General features: G+C 43.4%; 1 protein-coding gene across 1 annotated transcript; it reads right to left on the reverse strand.

Annotated features, from left to right (window-relative positions):
* Positions 1-1,689: 1,689 nt before the first annotated feature.
* Positions 1,690-8,910, reverse strand: LOC133644228 (espin-like protein). Its single transcript, XM_062038580.1, has 5 exons — positions 8,847-8,910; positions 8,644-8,780; positions 8,407-8,571; positions 5,941-6,842; positions 1,690-2,320 (listed from the first exon to the last, which is right to left on the reverse strand). Exons 2-5 carry the CDS (start codon positions 8,701-8,703, stop codon positions 1,807-1,809), a joined length of 1,641 nt encoding a protein of 546 aa, XP_061894564.1. The 5' UTR covers positions 8,704-8,780; positions 8,847-8,910; the 3' UTR covers positions 1,690-1,806.
* Positions 8,911-13,183: the final 4,273 nt, after the last annotated feature.

Below are 13,183 nucleotides of genomic sequence, written 5' to 3' on the forward strand. Positions count from 1 at the left end.
TAAGAACCCTGACCTTAAGTTTGTAAATGGAGGTTCCACCGAGCTTACACAACATTGTGTCTTTCTTGTTGAGTGAATTGACTGGTGAGATGGCGCTCTTGTTCCCCCAGAAGATGGCGCCATGTAGTCACGTGTTAGTCACGTTAGCGACATTTGCTCCACTATACAAACTTTTCTATTTAAGAACCCTGATCTTAAGTTTGTAAATGGAGGTTCCACTGTGCTTACACAAGATCATGTCTTTCCTTTTGAGTGAATTGACTGGTGAGATGGAGCTCTTGTTCCCCCAGAAGATGGCGCCATGTAGTCACGTGTTAGTCACGTTAGCGACATTTGCTCCACTATACAAACTTTTCTATTTAAGACCCTGATCTTAAGTTTGTAAATGGAGGTTCCACCGTGCTTACACAACATTGTGTCTTTTTTGTTGAGTGAATTGACTGGTGAGATGGCGCTCTTGTTCCCCCAGAAGATGGCGCCATGTAGTCACTTGTTAGTCACATTAGCGACATTTGCTCCACTATACAAACTTTTCTATTTAAGAACTCTGATCTTAAGTTTGTAAATGGAGGTTCCACCGAGCTTACACAACATTGTGTCTTTCCTGTTGAGTGAATTGACTGGTGAGATGGCGCTCGTTCCCCAGAAGAGGGCGCCATGTAGTCACATGTTAGTCACATTAGCGACATTTGCTCCACTATACAAACTTTTCTATTTCAGAACCCTGATCTTAAGTTTGTAAATGGAGGTTCCACCGTGCTTACACAACATTGTGTCTTTCTTGTTGAGTGAATTGACTGGTGAGATGGCGCTCTCGTTCCCCCAGAAGATGGCGCCATGTAGTCACTTGTTAGTCACGTTAGCGACTTTTGCTCCACTACACAAACTTTTCTATTTAAGAACCATGATCTTAAGTTTGTAAATGGAGGTTCCACCGAGCTTACACAACATTGTGTCTTTCCTGTTGAGTGAATTGACTGGTGAGATGGCGCTCGTTCCCCAGAAGAGGGCGCCATGTAGTCACGTGTTAGTCACATTAGCGACATTTGCTCCACTATACAAACTTTTCTATTTCAGAACCCTGATCTTAAGTTTGTAAATGGAGGTTCCACCGTGCTTACACAACATTGTGTCTTTTTTGTTGAGTGAGTTGACTGGTGAGATGGTGCTCTTGTTCTCCAGAAGAGGGCGCCATGTAGTCACATGTTAGTCACGTTATCGACATTTGCTCCACTATACAAACTTTTCTATTTAAGAACCCTGATCTTAAGTTTGTAAATGGAGGTTCCACCGTGCTTACACAACATTGTGTCTTTCCTGTTGAGTGAATTGACTGGTGAGATGGCGCTCTTGTTCCCCCAGAAGAGGGCGCCATGTAGTCACATGTTAGTCACATTAGCGACATTTGCTCCACTATACAAACTTTTCTATTTCAGAACCCTGATCTTAAGTTTGTAAATGGAGGTTCCACTGTGCTTACACAACATTGTGTCTTTCCTGTTGAGTGAATTGACTGGTGAGATGGCGCTCTTGTTCCCCCAGAAGATGGCGCCATGTAGTCACGTTAGCGACATTTGCTCCACTATACAAACTTTTCTATTTAAGAACCCTGATCTTGAGTTTGTAAATGGAGGTTCCACCGTGCTTGCACAACATTGTGTCTTTCTTGTTGAGTGAATTGACTGGTGAGATGGCGCTCTTGTTCCCCCAGAAGATGGCGCCATGTAGTCACGTGTTAGTCACGTTAGCGATAAAAAAGCAGCGATAATAAATTGGCGTACAAAGTTGAAAAGGGTCGATGAGTGACTATTCAAAATCAAAAATCTCCGCCTCCTTCTCCTTCCAGAAGGCGAAGCTCCTGTCGATGTACTGGCAGATCTCCTCGTTGCTGAAGCAGGAGATGTCGCTGCCCGTGTGGAGCGAACCCTCATCCGGCGTGGGCGTCTGCACGATGACTTTCGGGAGCGGTCTAATCTCTGGAAGGCGCCTCGTCTCCGCTTCCGCCGGGGCCTCGCTGGCCGCGCCGCCGAAGAACTTGGCCTTCAGGTCCTGGAAGCCGTCCTTCCACTGGCGCTCCCCGGCCTGGATGTCCCGCATGACGGCCTTGTGGAAGTCCCTCACCAGCTCCCAGGGGAAGCTGCCCACGTGGTCGAACACCTCGAAGCACAGCAGGTGTCTCATCTTGCGCTCGTCCACCGGCAGCTCCAGCTCCAGGATGTGGAAGTAGCCCAGCATGAAGAGGTCCAGGGTCAGGTGGTCGTACTCCATGGGCACGCCGTCCACGCGGGGAAGGAACTGCTCCGGGGAGAAGAACTGCTGCCTGAAAAACACTTTGGGATCAGTCTAATTGCTGCAAATATGGGCCTGCTGCCTATAAAGCACTTTGAGATCGGTCTAATTGCTGCAACATGGACCTGCTGCCTCTGAAACGCTTTGGGATCAGTCTAATTGCTGCAACATAGACTTGCTGCCTGAAAAACACTTTGGGATCGGTCTAATTGCTGCCTGTAAAACACTTTGGGGTCAGTCTAATTGCTGCAACATGGGCCTGCTGCCTGAAAAACACTTTGGGGTCAGTCTAATTGCTGCAACATGGGCCTGCTGCCTGAAAAACACTTTGGGATCGGTTTAATTGCTGCCTGTAAAACACTTTGGGATCGGTCTAATTGCTGCAACACGGGCCTGCTGCCTGAAAAACACTTTGGGATCGGTCTAATTGCTGCCTGTAAAACACTTTGGGATCGGTCTAATTGCTGCCTGAAAAACACTTTGGGATCGGTCTAATTGCTGCAACATGGGCCTGCTGTGTGTAAAGCACTAAGGGATCAGTCTAATTGCTGCAACATGGGCCTGCGTCCTTATAAACACTTTGAGATCGGTCTAATTGCTGCAACATGGGCCTGCTGCCTCTAAAACGCTTTGGGATCAGTCTAATTGCTGCAACATAGGCTTGCTGCCTGAAAAACACTTTGGGATTGGTCTAATTGCTGCCTGAAAAACACTTTGGGATCGGTCTAATTGCTGTAACACGGGCCTGCTGCCTGAAAAACACTTTGGGATTGGTCTAATTGCTGCCTGAAAAACACTTTGAGATCGGTCTAATTGCTGCAACATGGGCCTGCTGCCTCTAAAACGCTTTGGGATCAGTCTAATTGCTGCAACATAGGCTTGCTGCCTGAAAAACACTTTGGGATTGGTCTAATTGCTGCCTGAAAAACACTTTGGGGTCAGTCTAATTGCTGCAACATGGGCCTGCTGTGTGTAAAGCACTAAGGGATCAGTCTAATTGCTGCAACATGGGCCTGCGTCCTTATAAACACTTTGAGATCGGTCTAATTGCTGCAACATGGGCCTGCTGCCTCTAAAACGCTTTGGGATCAGTCTAATTGCTGCAACATAGGCTTGCTGCCTGAAAAACACTTTGGGATTGGTCTAATTGCTGCCTGAAAAACACTTTGGGATCGGTCTAATTGCTGCAACACGGGCCTGCTGCCTGAAAAACACTTTGGGATCGGTCTAATTGCTGCAACATGGGCCTGCTGCCTGAAAAACACTTTGGGATTGGTCTAATTGCTGCAACATGGGCCTGATGCCTGAAAAACACTTTGGGATTGGTCTAATTGCTGCAACATGGGCCTGATGCCTGAAAAACACTTTGAGATCAGTCTAATTGCTGCAACATGGACCTGCTGCCTCTAAAACGCTTTGGGATCGGTCTAATTGCTGCCTGTAAAACACTTTGGGGTCAGTCTAATTGCTGCAACATGGGCCTGCTGTGTGTAAAGCACTAAGGGATCAGTCTAATTGCTGCAACATGGGCCTGCGTCCTTATAAACACTTTGAGATCGGTCTAATTGCTGCAACATGGGCCTGCTGCCTCTAAAACGCTTTGGGATCAGTCTAATTGCTGCAACATAGGCTTGCTGCCTGAAAAACACTTTGGGATTGGTCTAATTGCTGCCTGAAAAACACTTTGGGATCGGTCTAATTGCTGTAACACGGGCCTGCTGCCTGAAAAACACTTTGGGATTGGTCTAATTGCTGCCTGAAAAACACTTTGGGATCGGTCTAATTGCTGCAACACGGGCCTGCTGCCTGAAAAACACTTTGGGATCGGTCTAATTGCTGCAACATGGGCCTGCTGCCTGAAAAACACTTTGGGATTGGTCTAATTGCTGCAACATAGGCTTGCTGCCTGAAAAACACTTTGGGATTGGTCTAATTGCTGCAACATGGGCCTGATGCCTGAAAAACACTTTGAGATCAGTCTAATTGCTGCAACATGGGCCTGATGCCTGAAAAACACTTTGAGATCAGTCTAATTGCTGCAACATGGACCTGCTGCCTCTAAAACGCTTTGGGATCGGTCTAATTGCTGCCTGTAAAACACTTTGGGGTCAGTCTAATTGCTGCAACATGGGCCTGCTGTGTGTAAAGCACTAAGGGATCAGTCTAATTGCTGCAACATGGGCCTGCGTCCTTATAAACACTTTGAGATCGGTCTAATTGCTGCAACATGGGCCTGCTGCCTCTAAAACGCTTTGGGATCAGTCTAATTGCTGCAACATAGGCTTGCTGCCTGAAAAACACTTTGGGATTGGTCTAATTGCTGCCTGAAAAACACTTTGGGATCGGTCTAATTGCTGTAACACGGGCCTGCTGCCTGAAAAACACTTTGGGATTGGTCTAATTGCTGCCTGAAAAACACTTTGGGATCGGTCTAATTGCTGCAACACGGGCCTGCTGCCTGAAAAACACTTTGGGATCGGTCTAATTGCTGCAACATGGGCCTGCTGCCTGAAAAACACTTTGGGATTGGTCTAATTGCTGCAACATAGGCTTGCTGCCTGAAAAACACTTTGGGATTGGTCTAATTGCTGCAACATGGGCCTGATGCCTGAAAAACACTTTGAGATCAGTCTAATTGCTGCAACATGGGCCTGATGCCTGAAAAACACTTTGAGATCAGTCTAATTGCTGCAACATGGACCTGCTGCCTCTAAAACGCTTTGGGATCGGTCTAATTGCTGCCTGTAAAACACTTTGGGGTCAGTCTAATTGCTGCAACATGGGCCTGCTGTGTGTAAAGCACTAAGGGATCAGTCTAATTGCTGCAACATGGGCCTGCGTCCTTATAAACACTTTGAGATCGGTCTAATTGCTGCAACATGGGCCTGCTGCCTCTAAAACGCTTTGGGATCAGTCTAATTGCTGCAACATAGGCTTGCTGCCTGAAAAACACTTTGGGATTGGTCTAATTGCTGCCTGAAAAACACTTTGGGATCGGTCTAATTGCTGTAACACGGGCCTGCTGCCTGAAAAACACTTTGGGATTGGTCTAATTGCTGCCTGAAAAACACTTTGGGATCGGTCTAATTGCTGCAACACGGGCCTGCTGCCTGAAAAACACTTTGGGATCGGTCTAATTGCTGCAACATGGGCCTGCTGCCTGAAAAACACTTTGGGATTGGTCTAATTGCTGCAACATAGGCTTGCTGCCTGAAAAACACTTTGGGATTGGTCTAATTGCTGCAACATGGGCCTGATGCCTGAAAAACACTTTGAGATCAGTCTAATTGCTGCAACATGGACCTGCTGCCTCTAAAACGCTTTGGGATCGGTCTAATTGCTGCCTGTAAAACACTTTGGGGTCAGTCTAATTGCTGCAACATGGGCCTGCTGTGTGTAAAGCACTAAGGGATCAGTCTAATTGCTGCAACATGGGCCTGCGTCCTTATAAACACTTTGAGATCGGTCTAATTGCTGCAACATGGGCCTGCTGCCTCTAAAACGCTTTGGGATCAGTCTAATTGCTGCAACATAGGCTTGCTGCCTGAAAAACACTTTGGGATTGGTCTAATTGCTGCCTGAAAAACACTTTGGGATGGGTCTAATTGCTGCAACATGGGCCTGCTCATTCTGCAATTGGTGTGGACGTACCGTGGGAGCTGGCTGGAAGGCCCCCTGGAGATCATGTTCCTCCAGTTCCCCAGCATCTTGTTGACGGCACTCCTCTGCTTGAAGAAGTGTGCCAGAGAACTGTTCATCATCTTGGACTGAGCACCGTCCTCAGGACCACGTCCGTCGAGACTCGCCTCCGCGCCGCCGCTGGTCTTCCTCTTGAGCGTCACGGAGTAGGCGGACTTCTTCCAGTGGCCCAAGAAGAGCACCACGATGCGCTCCTTGCGCAGGCTGGTGGTCTCCACAACCCCTGAAACCTTCTCCACGCCGCTCTTCTGGTCCGTCCCGGGAGTCGCGTCGGAGACTCGAGGCGGTGAGTCCGACTCGCTGGCGTCCGGCGGAGCCGCGGCGCGGCAGGCGTCCTCGTCCTCGTCCTCGGCCGAGTCCTGCGTCTCAAAGTTGGACTTGAGCGTCCTCACAGAGACGCCGAACTGCTGGATCTCGTCTTCGATCCTCTCCCGGCGCCCCCTGGTGGAGTCCGGTCTGCGGGGCGCCTGCGAGAAGACGGCCACGAGGTCGGTGTCGGGCATCTTGCAGTAGGGCGGGTCGCTCAGGTTGCTCATGAGCAGCGACATGCTCCTCACGATGCCCGAGATGCGGCCGCACCACACGGGCAGCGCCACCTGGCTGCCGAAGTTGCGGCACTGGGTGTTGACGCTGATGTTGACCACGGGCGCCGGCAGGATGTGGCGCAGCTGGTCGGCCAGCCGGGCCAACTCCAGCTCGTAGTCCTCGCAGTGGCGCCGCAGGGCCACGCTGGCGATCTGCTGCTCCAGGTAGACCAGGTCGTGCTCCGTCAGAAGCTCGCCGGACGGACCCAGGATGGCGTTGTGGGCCTGCGAGTAACGCCACTTGACTTTGGCCAACCGCTTGCCGTTCTCCTGACACACGCACACGTAGCATCTTTAGGAAAGTAGGCTATATCTTGTACTGTATATACTTTAAAGTGCGGCATCTTTTAACAATTCTAATGTTAGCATGCTAGCTTATTTGCTCATTTTGCAGGAATATCAAGTATATAAACATCCAATATTTTGTTACTTGTCGAATGATGCCTGTTAGCATGCTAACGATAGTGTGCTAGCTTTCTTTAGATCATTTTCTGGGTTTGCACTCAGTCATATTTTGGTACTTGACACATGATGCAGTTAGCATTTTAGCATGCCAACATTTTTTTTAACTCATTTAGCAAGTATCACCTCAGTGTCGTATATTTTTGTATCTCACTAATGCTAACTATAAGCTATTGTTAGCGTGTTAGCATAGTACTGTTAGAAATGCTAGCTTTTTTGCTCATTTTGCAGGAATACATCTCGGCATCAAATATTTTGATTCTTGTCGAATGGTACCTGTTAGCATGCTGACGATAGTATGCTAGCTAATTTTATGGGTTTACATTTTGCAGTAAACACTTTAGCATGCATTAGCAGGCTGGATTTTTTTTTAGCTCATTTAGCAAGTATCACCTTAGTGTCATATATATTTGTATCTCATTAATGCTAACTGTAAGCTATTGTTAGCATAGTACTGTTAGCATGCTAGCTATTTTGCTAATTTTGCAGGAATACATATTTTGTTACTTGTCGAATGGTACCTGTTAGCATGCTTACGTTAGTTAATATGCTAGCTTTCTTTTATCTAATTTTTGCGGGTAAACACCTTAGTCATATTTTGCTACTTGATGCATGCTAATGTTAGCATGCTAGCATTTTAACAATTCTTTCAGGTACACACCTCAGAGTAATATATTTATTGACTTGAAGCAATGATGCAGTTAGCATTTTAGCAAGCTAACATTAGCAGGCTGGATTTTTTTTTATAGCTCATTTAGCAATTATACACCTCCGTGTCATATATATTTGTATCTCAATAATGCCAACTGTAAGCTATTGTTAGCATAATACTGTTAGGATGCTAGCTATTTTGCTAATTTTACGGGAATACATCTCGGCATCAAATATTTTCTTTTCTTGTCGAATGGTACCTGTTAGCATGCTGACGATAGTATGCTAGCTTCCTATAGCTAATTTTATGGGTTTACATTTTGTAGTTAGCATTTTAGCATGCTAACATTAGCAGGCTGGATTTTTTTTAGCTCATTTAGCAAGTATCACCTCAGTGTCATATATATTTGTATCTCATTAATGCTAACTGTAAGCTATTGTTAGCATAGTATTGTTAGCATGCTAGCTATTTTGCAGGAATACACCTCGGCATCAAATATTTTGTTACTTGTCGAATGGTACTTGTTATGCTAGCTTTCTTTTAGCTAATTTTTGTGGGTAAACACCTTAGTCATATTTTGCTACATGATGCGTGCTAATGTTAGCATGCTAGCATTTTGACTATTCTGACAGCCATGACATTATGTTCTCTACAGGTGTATGTACACTTTTGACCACGACGGTATATCGCAATAAGTAAGAGAGAGTAGAAGAGCTTGACCTTCCTCCTCTGGTCCTCCTCGTCCAGCAGCCGGGCCTGCAGCTGTCTCACCATCACCTGCCTCTTCCACTCGGCGATGGGCCGCCCCTTCTGATCGTGGGTGGGCACCAGGTGGTCGATGTCGGCCAGGTTGGCCTGCTCGCTGGGCAGGACCACCATCTTGCTCTGCGGGGGTCACACGCTGACGGGGGCGGACAAAGGCCAAAAAAAAGGCGCGGCGGACGGTCGCTGACTTACGGCGTGTCCCGTGAAGACGGCCGACAGCGGCGAGTCTTTGAGCGACGCCACGGACTTCATGTCGCCCAGGAGTTTCCCCCCCGCGAGGAGGTTGGCGTCGGGCGGAGTTCTCTTGTGACTCCCGGCCGGCTTCAAACCTTGAAGGACCGACACAAAACATCTTCTCACGCCCCCCCCAGGTGCCTCTTGGCCAAACATCTTACCTGACGTCTTCTCTATTGTGGGCGGTGCAGAAGGTAAAGGTGGTGTGGGTGTAGCAGAAGGTGAAGGTGGTGTGGGTGGAGCAGAAGGTGCAGGCGGCTGAGGGGATCTCGCCTCCTCGCTGTCGGGCCGCTGGGAAAAGGAAACGTCTTAGCTCGCTTTGAGGGTTTGTAACGTGCACATGAAGAGAGGAACCTCCATTTAGGGACTTTTCCATTTACAAACTAGACCTCCTTGTACAAACCTGGTCTGTATCATTTTGGGCCGCGCCTGCAGGCAAAAAGCAGGGCGCAGCATTTATGTATGTAGATATATATCTGTATATACGTTAGGTCAGGAAAAAACACAGAGGCTGTTTCATCCCTACAAGCCTGTTTTTGCAGGTTTCTCTGCTCTTCAGGGGATTTTTCCCCCCCCCCTGCTCTTTAGGAGAAACCGGCGAAACAGGCTTGTAGGGATGATATAGCCTCTGTGTTTTTCCTGACCTAACGTATATTCCGTATAACGGATAAACCACAGAAACCTTATATATATATAGATAGATAGATAGATAGATAGATAGATATATAGATATATATATATATATATATATATATATATATATATATATATATATATATATATACACACACATATATATATATATATATATATATATATATATATATATATGTGTATATATATATATATATGTGTATATATATATATATATATATATATATATACTGTACATACACATATATATATATACATATATATATATATATATATATATATATATATATATATATATATATATATATATATATATATATATATATATATATATATATATATATATATAGATCCTGCTGAAATCCTATGTATTGAATGAATAGAGAATCCTTTTGAATCGGGAAAAAATCGTTTTTGAATCAAAAATCATGTTGAATTGAACAAAAATCGATTTTGAATCGAATCGTGACCCCAAGAATTGATATTGAATCGAATCGTGGGACACCCAAAGATTCTGTGTTGTTTCTTTTGTTTTCTTTGGCAGTTTTTTGTTTGTATGAGAATTGTTTTCATTTGATTTATTATGTGCCTGATGTTGAGTGTTGTGTTGTATCGTGTTCTGTTGTATGGTATTGTGTTGTGTTGTATTGGAGGTGCCTCATATTTGTGTATGTTCATTGTTCAATGAAAAGACACCAAAAAAGTCACTCGTCAGAACTTTAACGTGTTTTTTTTTTGGCCTTCTGACAAGTTTTGTCCATTTTGATAACTGGACTTGAGTCCCAAAAAGACTGCAGACCAGCGTGGAAAGAAGGAGGGAATCACTGTGTAATGTAAATGTTATGTCATCACTGCACCTTAACTGTCATGTGAACATGGAAGTGAAGCACCACCCACCTCTAGTACGACGCGCACAGCAGGTGTTTGCTCTTCTCACGGTGAAAAATAATCATTTTTTGTCAGGAGAACAACTTGTTAATTTTACCTTTGAACCTGATATATTTCCATGAGGTAGACTTTCTTTTGTCCGTTTCTGCTCACTAGCGGCTCATCAGCTGCAGGTGTCCTGCAGCCGAGTTCCCGCCGCTACGGCACGGCTTGAGGGTCAAAAAGGGCCCAAATGCGTTAATCGCCCGTTAAAAAAACTTTGGACAGCCCTAGTTGAAAGTGTCTTCACTAAAATATGGAGTTTGGTGGAGGCTGGAACCAATTATTCATATTTACATTGTTTCTAATGGAGAAAGTTGCTTCACGATATGAAGTTTTCGGTTCGAAAACCCTGTTCAGGAAGCAATTAAGTTTGTAAATGGAGGTTCCACTGTAGAGGAGAAGCACCTGCAAGGTGTCCATGTTGCCGTGGAGGCGGAGACGTCTGCGCTGCCACACTTCCTGTTCCTGTTGACCACGGACTTCCAGTATCAGCCCCGGCGGCCTGCAATCATCAATCAGTCCACTCACATTCCAAAGCAGGAATGTTTTCTTCTGAAGAGATGTTCTCCTCGGCTCTCGCTGCTGCTGCACAGCTGGCCCGAGCCTTCACGGACTCTTGGCTCGCCGTCCAGTTCTCTGAACGCCAGCCCGGGACTTTTTATGCAACACCTTTTGTTTTCTGGACTACTTTTTCCACTGCGACCCGTCCTGGGAGTCCTGGGAGCTCCCCAACTACTACTTCTAGTGTGTGTGTGTGTTTGATTGGACACACTGGCATTTGGTTATTATCAACACACACACACACACACACACACACACACACACACACACACACACACACACACACACACATTCTTGTGTGTTTGTTACCTTCTTGAGAGCTGAGAAAAATGCCTCCCTCTTTAGGACCAGCCTTTCTAGATATATAAAGATGTGTATTTACAACATTAATAATATATACATACTATGCAAATATAAAAAAGATTGTTGTGAAAAACGAGTTGGAATTTCACAAGAAAAAGGTCACACTTTCAAAAGAAAAACTAATAAAAGTCGTCATTTTACTCAACGCGAGTCAAAATGTTGCAAGGGAAACTGAACATGTGTGCAATATTATGATAAAAGTTGGAATTTTACTCAATAACAGACGCAATTTTACGAGAAAAGCTTAACATTTTGGCAATTTTATGAAAAGAGTCGTCATGTTACTCCACAAAAGTCACAATTTTATACGAAAACTTTAATGTCTTGGCAATATTATAAAAACGATTGGAATTTTACTCGGCAAAATGATGACAAAAGTCATCATTTTACTCAAAAAAAATGTCACTATTTTACAACAACAAAAAAAATTGGCAATATTGTGATAAAAGTCTGAATTTTATACGACAAATGTCGCCATTTTGCATTAAAAAGTAATAATTTTACATAAAAAAGTAATAATTTTACGAGAAAATATTGCAATATTACAGAAACAGAAAGAATATGAGCAATTGTTTCCAATTTTATAAGAAAAATTTGACACATTGTGAGAAAAAGACTACTTTGATAGTTCTTTTTTTGTTGAATTTTTTGTTTGTAATTGGTTTTTAATCTTCATTATTTACTTCAAGTTATTACAGTATGTCTCTATATACATACTTATTTTATTTTTTTAAATACATTTTGGCCAAAAAGGGGGCGCATTTCAATTTCTTACACGCACTTGTTATTTCATATGTTGACCAGAGGGGGAGCACTTTTAAAAGCGACACGCAGTCAATGTGAAAAATCCCTCCTTTTTGGGAGCACCCTCATTTTGATAGATGTCACCACAAATGAGACATTGTCTATTAGATGCAATGTTATTGATTGATGTCATCACTTGTTCACACCTCCTCATATGGAAGATACTTTTCCTTCTTCATGTCTCAAGAAGGGCAGAAATACAAGAACACACACACACACACACACACATTCTTGTATTTGTTACCTTCTTGAGACCTGAGAAAAATGCCTCCCTCTTTAGGACCAGCCTTTCTAGATATATAAAGATGTGTATTTACAACATTAATAATATATACATACTATGCAAATATAAATAAAAGCTTGTTGTGAAAAATGAGTTGGAATTTGACAAGAAAAAGGTCCCAATTTCACAAGAAAAACTTGGAATTTTGGCAGCATTATAATAAAAGTAATTAATTTTACTCAACGCAAGTCAAAATTTTACAAGAAAAACGGAACATGTGTGCAATATTATGATAAAAGTTGGAATTTTACTCAAAGGCAGTCGCAATTTTACAAGAAAAGCTTAACATTTTGACAATTTTATGAAAAGTCGTCATTTCACTCGACAAAAGTCACAATTTTAGACGAAAACTTTAATATCTTGGCAATGTTATAATAACGATTGGAATTTTACTCGGCAAAATGATGACGAAAGTCATAATTTTACTTAAAAAAAAAACGTCACTATTTTACAACAAAAACAATTTGCAATATTGTGATAAAAGTCAGAATTTTATACAACAAATGTCGCCATTTTGCATTAAAAAGTAATGATTTTTCATACAAAGTAATAATTTTATGAGAAAATATTGCAATGTTACAGAAGCAGAAAGAATATGAGAAATTTTTCACAATTTTACAAGAAAAAATACACATTGTGAGAAAAAGACTGCTTTTAGTTAATTTAGTTTTTATTTTATTTTTTGTTTGTAAACGGTTTTATTATTATTATTATTTACTTCAAGTTATTACAGCATGTCTCTATATACATATTTATTTTATTTTTTTAAATACATTTTGGCCAAAAAGGGGGCGCATTTCAATTTCTTACACACACTTGTTATTTCATATGTTGACCAGAGGGGGAGCACTTTTAAAAGCGACACACAGTCAATGTGAAAAATCCCTCCTTTTTGGGACCACC

The sequence above is a fragment of the Entelurus aequoreus genome, linkage group LG27 (assembly GCF_033978785.1).
Source record: "Entelurus aequoreus isolate RoL-2023_Sb linkage group LG27, RoL_Eaeq_v1.1, whole genome shotgun sequence".
Classification (NCBI taxonomy): domain Eukaryota; kingdom Metazoa; phylum Chordata; class Actinopteri; order Syngnathiformes; family Syngnathidae; genus Entelurus; species Entelurus aequoreus.

Bases quoted from the DNA above. Each gene is read 5' to 3' on its own strand.
- LOC133644228 (XM_062038580.1), bottom strand. From the start codon at position 8,703: ATGAAGTCCGTGGCGTCGCTCAAAGACTCGCCGCTGTCGGCCGTCTTC. The intron at 6,843-8,406 runs GTCAAGCTCTTC...TGCGTGTGTCAG, and splicing joins AGGAGGACCAGAGGAGGAAG to GAGAACGGCAAGCGGTTGGC. The intron at 2,321-5,940 runs GTACGTCCACAC...AGTGTTTTTCAG, and splicing joins CCTTCCAGCCAGCTCCCACG to GCAGCAGTTCTTCTCCCCGG.